Source organism: Mus caroli, chromosome X (genome assembly GCF_900094665.2).
Source record: "Mus caroli chromosome X, CAROLI_EIJ_v1.1, whole genome shotgun sequence".
In the NCBI taxonomy this organism is placed as follows: Eukaryota; Metazoa; Chordata; class Mammalia; order Rodentia; family Muridae; genus Mus; species Mus caroli.
The window spans coordinates 14,255,218-14,266,120 of NC_034589.1; the positions used below are offsets into that span (position 1 = coordinate 14,255,218).

Sequence of the window (10,903 nt, forward strand, 5' to 3'; positions counted from 1 at the left end):
AGCATCCCTGGATATCCACCCACTTTCTGTGAGGAAATTTAAAATCCTTTTCTTTAGGACCTTGTCCAGATAACTGGGAAGGCGACTTTTAGAGGGGATCCCTTGCCGCTTCTGGAGGTGATCTTTAATTATAATAGTCTTCACAGTCACATAGCGTGCAGGACTCAAGTTCAATGAACTACAGAGAACCTTCTCCCTATCTGACAGCAGCTCAAACCCAGGAAGGTTCTCAATGGCTGCAAACTCACTGTCTTTGCCATCCTCCTTCCCCCTTTTGGAGCTGGCCAGGTTTTTGTTCTCCTTCCTCCTCTCCCGTTTGTGTCTGGCGGCCTCATATTCGGCCGACTCCTCCATCTTTGTAATGCCATTGCGTCGGTAGCGCTGCAGCTCTCGAATCTTGGCACGAAGCATCTTTTCTTTGTGCATGTTTTCAAATAAATCATCAAATTCTTTGCAGAACATGAACTGGTAGAGTGACCGTAGTTTCAGCCGCAGCTCTTTCTCCTCCTTGGTGATCTTTCTCTTCAATGTCTTCTTCTCCTTCTTGTCCTTGCCCAGGAAGGCTGGTACCAGGTTATAGTCTCTGGCAATGTTCTTCCGGCGCTGCCTCTCCTTCAACTTCCGCACATACATGTCTACATGGGCACGCTTGAGCTCTATCTCCACATCATCATCATCATAGTTCACAGACAGCCCACTGATGAGCGTCTCAGCATCCTGGTCATACTCTATCTCATAATCATCTCGCAGTGGCATGTAGCCCAGCTGCTGCTGCTCAGCCACAGAGATGTCCAATGGGGGTAAAGGTGTGGTAAGGCTAGGCGAGAGAGGGCCTCCACTGGGGCAGGTATGATCTGTCACCCGGTTGGGGATGGTGTCAGGGATGCAGGCTTTGCCCAAGTTCCCATGGATATACATGCTAACGTAGTGCTCCATCACTTCCTGGGGAGTCCGTGAAGCACCAACATGTGCAGCCATGTCTTCCCAGTTGCCAAAGCCGAACTGCTCGATGGCGTCCAGCAGCAGCTGCTCCTCGCGGCTGGTCCAGCCGCCCTCCGCCTCAGGACCCCAGAGTGTGAATCTTCCGCCGTCCACCAGCTGGTAGCCGTGGTAGCGGCGGTGGTGGCCGATCTCTGCTCAGGCCGAGAAGCACTCGGGGCACAGCTCGATGTCCTGGCACTCTGTGCAGCGGAAGCGCAGCGGGCTCACCTCGGCCAAGCAGTACACGCAGTACTACTTACCCAGCTCCGCCATCTTCCCCCACGCACTGCCCGCCGCTGCCATGGCCGCCCCCGCCCAGGTGCCGCCGGAGCCGGCCAGGCGGGCCGCCCCATCTCTTGTATTCTTTTGCTGATGCTTGCATCTATGGTTCCTGATTTCTTTCCCAGGGTTTCTATCTCCAGAGTTTTCTCCCTTTAGGTTTTCTTCAGTTTCTACTTCCATTTTTAGATCTTGGATGGTTTTCTTCGATTCCATCCCGTTTGGTTGTGTTTTCCTGTAATTCTTTAAGGGATTTTTGTGTTTCTTCTACCTGTTTAGCAGTGTTTGTTTGTAGTTCTTTAAGTACTTCTACCTGCTTAGCAGTGTTCTCCTGTAATTCCTTGAGGGATTTTTGTGTTTCCTCTTTAAGGGCTTCTACCTGTTTAGCAGTGTTCTCCTGTATTTTTTAAAGTGAGTTATTATTGCCCTTCTGAAAATCTTCTACCACCATCATGAGATATGACTTTAAGTCCGCATCTTGCTTTTCAGGTGTGTTGGGGTATCCAGGACTAGTTGTGGTGGGCATAATGGGTTCTGATGATGCCCAATGTTCTTGGTTTCTGTTAGTAAGATTCTTATGTTTGCCTTTCGCCATCTGGAAATCTCTGGTGTTAATGTTCAAGCTGTCTCTGTCTGGAGCTTGATCCTCCTGTGATTCTGTTAGCCTCTGTCAGCACTCCTGGGAGTCCATCTTTCACCTGAGTTCCAGTGGTCAGAGCACTTTCTGCAGGCAAGCTCTCCTCTTGCAGGGCAGGTGTCCAGCAGTCTGGAGTTCTGATCCACCTCCTGAGTCCTGGGGTCAAAGCCCTCCCTGTAGGCTGACTCTCCTCTGGCAAGGAAGGTGCCCAGGGGTCTGGGTCTCAGCTCTGCCTCCTGGTTGAGGATGAAAGCGAGATGGGACCCTGACCAAGAATCTCTGTTGCTTCTATCGCCCATGTGCTCTCAGGTGATTACGAGGTCCTGGGTGTGCTATGGGTTCTGTAGAGAGTCCTCTGGTGCCTTAGATGCCCTCTGCTGGGTTCATACAGAAGATGGCGGGGCTGGCCCTGACCTGAATGGATCCCAACCTCTGGTCAGGCTGGGTTCCTCTGTCCCTGTTCCTCCTGGCACAAGACCCTCCGAGATTCTTTGGAGCTGATGTTGCGTTACACTCACCTGTGATCCCGAGGTGATCCCAAGCTCCTGCGGTGTGGAGAGCACTCTGGAGCTCTTAGTGGCCTCTGCTGGGCTCAGAAGGGTGGCTCTGACCGGAAAGCATTTCTTGACAATTTGATATGCAATTGTATTTATTAGGGATTTTGTTCATAATCAATTGTGCATGGGTGCATGCATGCTAGGGTGCACCCGTGTGGAGGTTAAAGGGCACTTGCAGGAGTCTGTTCTCTCCTTCCACCATTTGAGTTCCAGGGATTAATTTAGATTTTTAGGCTTGCTAGCAAGAGCTTTTACCCAGTGAACTGTTTTGCTGGCCCCTACTGAAACATTTTACTTACATGCCATTAATTATACATGATAACAGAGTTCATTAAATATTTATATTCATGAACATAGAATTCACTCATCAAATTCACATTCTTTTCAAACTCATCCTTATTCTATTTAACTTATTTTCAAACTTAAGGTTTTTAATTTGATTGTACCAGTCACGAGCATTCTGGCTATAATGATTGCTTCCATGTGCTATAACTAAGTGTGATTTAAATGGGCCTCAATTGGTGTGGTCCATTGCCTTATGTGATGACACTGATGGTATTTCCCACCATGGACAGTAACCAAGACCAGCACTAATCCAGAGCTCCCTGAAACAGAACTTGGTGGACTCTGAACTAAGTCATCATGGTGCATGCCACCAGAGTATGTCATTTTGTATGCTTACTCTGACATCCTACAAGTGGCTGAACTCTTTGGTCAGCTAATGTTTTCTGTTGAAATTACACAGGAACTTATGAGGCCTTATAACCACTTACTCATGTCATAGAAATCCTCACTAAGTAGGCAGAGTGGACTATGGTCCAAATCTTCATGCAGGTTTTCTTTTACCCTTCTATAGATTGGCCAGAATGCTATAGTATGGATGCTATTGTCCTCATCCATGTTGTGGCAGCTATGTCTGGTCTTTGAAGGTGGCTGGGCACCAAACTCCTCTCTGAGTGGCCTTCTGGTAAGAAGCAGTCCTAAGGCTCAGTATGAATTTAATAGGATACCCATCTCCCTGGAGTCCTTGAGTGGGCTTGAATCTAGTCTAATTCATTAGCTGTAGAATCCAAATGTGTGATCTTGATATCCTACAGGGAGGGCCTCAAAACATGACATCTGCAAGAAATAACTGTGCTGCAATAACTGTGGCAAGGTATGTAGGGGTCAGGCCTTAGCCTAACAACCCTGCCTTACTGGTTCAGCTATCTTTCATTATGGTTCTTAGGGATAGATATTCTTTCTTCTCCCAGTCCTCCATATCTGTAACCCCACACATGGTGCTCTTCCCATTATAGTCTGTTTTATAGTCAGGGTAGCTCATCGTCCAGGATGGCATGTTGTTCCTCTTATGTTCATCCCACATATTTCACAAAGTCTAGAACTAATATAATTGAAACTGAGTGGCTAACCTTTCTCAGGTAGTTGGATACCTCATACATCTAGCTGTCAATCTTCATTGAGTGTGGGATGGTAAAACCATGCCAGGAAGCTCGGTGGGTAGAGCAGGAGACTTGGTGGGCACATCCCTGAGACTTAGGAAACTCCCTGCTCCCTGCTAGATACCTGGCTGTAACATGTGCCATGCTCCCCATGTTGGTCATGTAGCCCTAAACAGAGTTCTCCATACTAATAAGGTACCTAGAGGTCCTGAGGGCTTAGCTAATAAGCTTCCTGTTCCAGACATTCCTCCCTGCAAAAGGTATTTAATCTCATTTTATGCCATGAACAGTTAATAAACAGTTTAGAACCATGGACTGTCTCTTTCAACTACTATTGCCATGGGGAACATGTAGGCCTTTGCCTACAAAGCCACAGCTTAAATCTCCCATAGGTCTAGATGCCAGTCTTCAGCCTGTGGCCCTGACTCCGTTCTCAGCTTTTCTCTGACTCCCAGTAGCGCCTGGATGTCCAAGAGTTGGAGAACCCAACAGCCCTGGCCTTATTGCAGGCCCAGGTACCCCGAATCAGCCCTGCTTTGCCCCTCACTTCAGACTGTATTTCCCACCTCCAGAGCAGTATCCTGGTGCTCCCCTGAAGCCCAGCATTGGGAGACACAGTCAAACACTTCTCAAATTCTGACTCCCCAAGAGGCAGTGCCTAGTAGCCAGGCATATGCAGACCTACAACTGAGTGCTTTCACCCATATTCTGGTGCTACTGCTTGACCATTCTAGTGATACACAGAGGGAGTCCATAAAAAATGAAGTGTAGCATGGTACAGAAAAATGCCATGCCAGACAGACTGCTACAGTAGTATTCTTGATTCACTTACCCTTTGAGGCTGTTTATGATCAACTTGCCAATTATTTAATAAACTGTGTAGACCCTGCACCACCAAAAATGTGGTCTTACACTGGAGAATAATCCAGGGGCTACACTCTTAAAAGAAAATAGACTTTCACCCTTTTGGTAGCTAAAATGGTGGTACTTTATGCTCACTTCCTCTATCCTTATTGGAATTTAGTCTTAAAAATTACTATAAGTTCATATGTGCAACTGCCCTGCTGTGCCCAGAAGACACTCTTTTCTTGTTATCCATGGCTCATGCTGCAGTGGAAACCCACACACCCAAGACTATATGAGTAAATATTGTACAAAATTCTCATAGAACTAGTGAAAAATTCAAAAGAAAACATCTGTACTGCAGTGTCTAGTGAGTTTGAGGATTTCTAGCTGGTCAACCAAGAGATATGATCTTGAGATATCAGTATTACACAGGAAGTGTTTATTCCAGTTTCAATCAGATGCCACTGATTTGTATATCATCCATTTCTAATATGTTCATAATTTAATTAAAATATTTTAACACACGAGTGATTTAGGATAACAGGAATTACCTGAATTTATTGCATTGAGCCTAGAAAAACATGCCCCTGTGATTGGCTGAGCCTTTTTAAATTTTGAGACAGGTATTGCTATATAGCCGTTCTGGAATTCACCAGGCTGGCCCCGAATTCACAGAGATCCATCTGCTTCTCCCTCCTGAGTGCTGTAATTAAAGACATGTGATATCACATGTGGCCGGCTGCTGAGCTTATATTTATGATCTTCTACTTACTAAGTGACTAACTGGTAGAAGCCAGTAACATGGAAATGCCTGATACCGAGACGGTTTATAGGATGGTATAAAGTCTGGTGCAACTCAGAATGGCACTCAATTTAAAAGTGTTTCTGGAATTTTCCATTTAATGTTTTCAGAACAGAGTTGACAACTGAAAGAAAACTTAGGTTCGTAAAAGGAACCTACTGTATCCTGGTATAGCACAGGCACACTTACTTTCTTGGATTCTTCTTTGAATGTTTATCTGTTCTCATAGTTAAGACATCTACTTATCTTGGACACTGAGAACAAGGCTTAAACTAATAAAAACATTAGTAGAGGAGCCGATACATTGGCCTGAGCTACTTTTTTTTTTTTTTTTAAATATATGATATCTTGAGGCATGCTAAGTATAACCCACAAAGACATGGAGAACAGAGCTGACCTTAATTGAACACTGAGTCCAGAGTCCAGGTTGTTTCCATCTCATATACTTATGTTCATGGTGGGGTTCTCTACTTGGCTTTTACCAAGGTCCTGTGATTGTAACTCTTGATACCATAGCTCCTTGTTACCTATGAATATTCATCATTCTTTCACTCTAGCACTCTAGCAGTCTGCCTACTTTGTTGTCCCATCCCTTTTCCTCTTTTCATTCACCTGCATGGTTCTCTAATCAACTTCATCGAGCAGGAACATTGGCTATACCTCACCATCCCTCACTTCCAATACAATTTTCTTTGCCCATTCACCCTCAAATCCACATGTTTGCTTATGTTAATCTAGTCTCAAGTACTGTACTCCACTGGAGATTTCATATTTCTCTTCCTTTCCCCTATTCGCTCCCCAACTCTGCCTTTTACTACTCCATTGACCCACACTTGGTGCTTCATTAGCCTTCTTTCTTTCCCTCTAACTTTAGCACATTTGCATCCTACAGTTCATCCTTATCCCATCCTTTTCAGTCTATGTCTCTGTCACTTCAGTTTGCCACATGCAGCTGGAACAAATTGCCATCTGGTGCACAGGAAGGTGTTCCAAGATTCACAGCATAAGGCACAACCTGAGCTCTCACCTGACTGCAGATTAACCTTAAATGGAGATGATTTTCTATTCGTAAAAAGATCACATAGCTATTTCTGGTTCCCTTGAGTATCTTTAATGTAGACTGCACCAGGAACAAACTAGTGGGCCCTACATTTTTTTTCTCCCTGGAAATGGATATATATATCTTATGGAGTTCAAAAATAAAGGGAAGACGCAGCAGAATGTGGGAGCACTTCACATCTGCAAAGCCCCTTGTTTGATCTACAGCATTAAAACATTGCCCCCTCAAACCTGAGCCTATTGCTTACTTGTTCACCCAAAATTAAACCATAAAAAAAGAGGCTTGAAAGATGGCTCAGCCATTAAGGAAGCTTTTTACAGAGGACCCAACTTCAGTAAGTATTTATACATTAAATATTGTTTGACTGGGGCTATGGCATTTGAGAGAGAATTATTGAGAGCAGATATATTAAACTTTCTAAGTACAATTTAGAAATCTATATAAAAGCAATTTAGCATCTAGGCTTTGACCCTGGAGAACAAATATGAACATACACAGACAAAAAAAGTTGGATCGTGACTCTCTGGTCCTCAACATACATGTATACATGCATGAGTGCATGAATGCAAACACAACTCACACACTTAAAAATAGGTAGTCTAGAAAGGCACAAACAGACTCAAGTCTAATTCATCTGTTTTGGTAAGTACAAACCCAGCTGACCACCAGGTTTTACATAGCTTGTGTTGCTTATTAATGCTAGATAAGTATCAATGAATAGCCACATTAATAAGAGGGCTTACAAATACGGTAATCTACAAACAAGACCTCTTGTTCTCCAGAAAATGTTATATTGTTCTCATGGGTCTCAATTTCATCTCTGACCTTAGAAAATACATGCCACCAGCACTAGTATGATATTTGGAGGATGTTACTCTACCTCCTGTTGAATTGGTATTTTATGTTTTTTTGTAAAAAATGGAGTAATTTAAAATCACTTTAAGATTTAAAAAGATATAAATGGATTTTAATAAAGTAACTTCCCACATGTGTCACTATGCACCTAAATTGGAAATGTGTTCCAGCTTTTGTTATTTTAGGCTTATGTAATATGGTCCCCAGGTGACCACACATACAGATTCATTTGAGGTTTGGGGAAAATGTCTACATATCTTAGGAATTGAATGAATATTTTCGTTTCTCTGTTTGCCTGGTTATCCAATTTGCTCACTGAAAATAAATTAAACTCTATCGAGCTTATATACATTATGAATTCTGTATGTAGAGTGACCATTAAAGGAATACAACATGGTTTTAAAGATAGTTTTTTTTTTCAAACAGGTAGTATATTCACACTGTACAACTTTCCAAAGCTATGAAAGAATACAAAATGTGTCTCCAAGTTTCATTTCCCTAGTAATCTACTGACCTTTTTCCTTTTGTAAGGTAGTAATTGTAATTACATTTTTATATTCCTTTCCAGGAACAGTTTATATATACAATTCATTCTGTACTTACAATTTCCTCCCTTTTATATACAAAGAGTAGCACAGAATACTCACTTTATTGTGTGTTGCTTTTTGTAGCTAATGATGTAACTTGGAGATTATCTCAAATCACTAGAGAAATGATATCCACGTTCTTTCTGTTCATTTTTGTCTCTGAGGAGTCTACTGTAAGAATATATCAGTTCCAGGAAGCAGAATCCACATAATACAATTTCAACAGCTTCTAATCTTTTGTTTTCAAACAATGCATCAACAAATACCTCTGCATTTGATTATTTTTAAAAATAATCAATGAGTATATGTATTCCCAGAAGTCAAAATTTATTTGTGGTTTTAATTACCCTTAAATGCTTTTCTTTGAATGAGAAAAGTCATTCCTGGACTTGCTATTTGCCAAAAGTTTTTGTGGCGAACACGCCGGGATCTCAGTTTTTTAAACAACTGAGACACATATTAGTTCCTTCAGACTTTACTTTGTCCAAATCATTAAACAGGACCAACTATATCCCTTTATTCATCCCATCTTACCCACCTCTAGCTGTTCCTCAAATCTGTCATATTCTGTAAATGCAAGGTTTTTCTGCTTGTTTCTCCCCAGACCTCATATGGTCTTTGTCACAGCTATCTGTGGTCATGCACCTTAGTGTGCTACCAAACCCTCTCCAGAGTCCTTAGCTATGCTGCCTCACTTCGGGAAGCCCTTAAATCTCCTGCACTGGTGCCTGATCTGGTCTCTTCAGAGAAATTACACATACACTACTTTTTCAACTTGCATTAGGGTGAAAAAGATGAAAGGAAATGCTGTTTATCCCAATGATTAGGCTAGAATCCAGGTCATACTTTTAAAATATTAAATGAATAGATATTTCCTTTGGAATATATAAAAGACACTATAGCGTAGTAGGCTTTGACTTGTGAGTGTGGTCTTTTCAATGGGCTTTCTTTACTGTGTGCGTCCTCTGATGTACAATAAGGTTGGATTTCTGGGTAAAGGCTTTCCCACATTCTGTACACTTATAGGGCTTCTCTCCAGTGTGAGTTCTNTGATGTACAGTGAACGTCGATTTTTCCCTGAATGCTTTGCCACATTCTGTGCATTCATAGGGCTTTTCTCCTGTGTGTGTTCTCTGATGGATAATGAGCTGTGACTTCTGGCTGAAAGCTTTCCAGCACACAAGGCATTCATAGGGTTTCTCTCCTGTGTGGATCCTCTGATGGATAATGAGCTTTGACTTTTCTCGAAAGGCCTTTCCACACTCATTACATTTGTAGGGTTTTTCTTCTGTATGAGTTCTTTGATGTATAATGAGATAGGACTTCTGGGAAAATGCCTTCTCACATTCACTGCATTCATAGGGCTTCTCGCCAGTGTGGCCTCGTTGATGTAGCATGAGGTAGGATTTCTGAGAGAAGGCTTTCTCACATTCATTACACTCAAATGGTTTCTCTCCTGAATGAGTTCTTTGATGCACACCCAGATTTGATTTTTGGGTGAAAGTTTTCCCACAGACATCACATTCATAGGGCTTCTCACCAGTGTGAATTCTTTGGTGCACAATGAGGGTTGACTTTTCATTGAAAGATTTCCCACATTCAGTACACTTATGAGGTTTCTCTCCAGTGTGAGTTCTCTGATGTATAACGAGGGTTGACTTATCACTGAATGTTTTCTTACACTCATTACATTCATGAGGCTTCTTTCCTGTATGAGTACTATGGTGTATAATTAGGTCAAGTTTCTGTATGAAGGATTCCCCACACTTGGTACACTCATAGGTTTTTTCTCCCGTGTGGGTTTTTTGATGAACAATGAGGTTTGATTTCTGAGTAAAGGCTTTCCCACATTCATTACATTCATAAGGCTTCTCTCCTGTATGAGTTCTATAATGTATGATGACAGTTGACTTTTCTCTGAAGGCTTTGCCACATTCTGGACATGCAAAGGGTCTTTCTCCTGTATGAGTTCTGAGGTGTATAATGAGCTGAGACTTTTGGCTAAAGGCTTTCCCACACTCAGAACATTCAAATGGTTTCTCTCCTGTGTGAGTTCTCCAATGGACAATGAGATGTGACTTTTTGCTGAAGGTTTTCTGACATGCAGTACATTCAAAAGGCCTCTCTCCATTTTTAATTCTCTGATGAAGGCTAAGACCTTTCTTTTGCCTGAGGGTTTTCTCATATTCTTTATATCCACAGGGTTTCACTATGAAATTAGGGTTTTCATATTCTGTATGGAAGAAAAATTTTGCACACCCAGTGTCATGTTTATTTTCTGTAGAGCTTCCAGTAAGCAAGTTTAAATTGTCTACCATAGTATTTCCAAATGATTCAAATTTATGGGATCTCTGCATTGGAACAAGATGAAATGCATTTCTAAAATCAGTATAGTTCTGGCCACTCTTGGTAATTATGTTGTCATTAGGGAGTCTAACTTGCATCAACAGATACTTATCTTGTTTATCTTGATGTTGCCTCTCAAATTGTTCATTAATTTGGCAGACTTCTAAAAAAAAAAGCACAATAAGTTATGTTTATACTTTTTCAGTATGGGGAATAGGCCTTTTTCTAGAACTGCTATGACCTCAACTATTACTGCCATACTGCTATTAAACACCTGAGATGCAGATTTAGCAGATCCTAGGTTGTGCTTGGCTCACTCAAAGAGCATCTTATAAGAGCTTATCCTGGAAATCAGTTTGGCTGTTGCTCAGAAAATCGGACATAGGACACTGAGGACCCAGCTCTACAACACCTGGGCATATACCCAGAAGATGCTCCAACATGTAATAAGGACATATGCTCTACTATGTTCATAGCAGCCTTATTTATAATAGCCAGAAGCTGGAAAGAA

The 10,903-nt window shown here is 42.1% G+C and overlaps 1 protein-coding gene and 1 pseudogene across 5 annotated transcripts in view; both read right to left on the reverse strand.

The window, feature by feature from the left end:
• Window positions 1-1,254, reverse strand: part of LOC110287096 — a 7,708-nt pseudogene extending 6,454 nt beyond the window's left edge. The window contains exon 1 of the transcript XR_002377179.1: window positions 4-1,254. The product of XR_002377179.1 is annotated as a transcriptional adapter 2-beta pseudogene (transcript). The remainder of the gene's footprint in view (window positions 1-3) is intronic.
• A 3,998-nt stretch (window positions 1,255-5,252) lies between these two features.
• Window positions 5,253-10,903, reverse strand: part of Znf182 (zinc finger protein 182) — a 43,826-nt gene continuing 38,175 nt past the window's right edge. For 3 of the 4 annotated variants that reach the window (XM_029473456.1, XM_029473455.1, XM_029473454.1), the window contains exon 5: window positions 7,854-10,555. In XM_029473456.1, the coding sequence (XP_029329316.1) occupies window positions 8,982-10,555 (1,574 nt within the window). In that variant the 3' untranslated portion in view covers window positions 7,854-8,981. Of the gene's footprint in view, window positions 10,556-10,903 lie in introns of all 4 variants that reach the window. The other variant, XM_029473457.1, reaches the window with a different exon arrangement.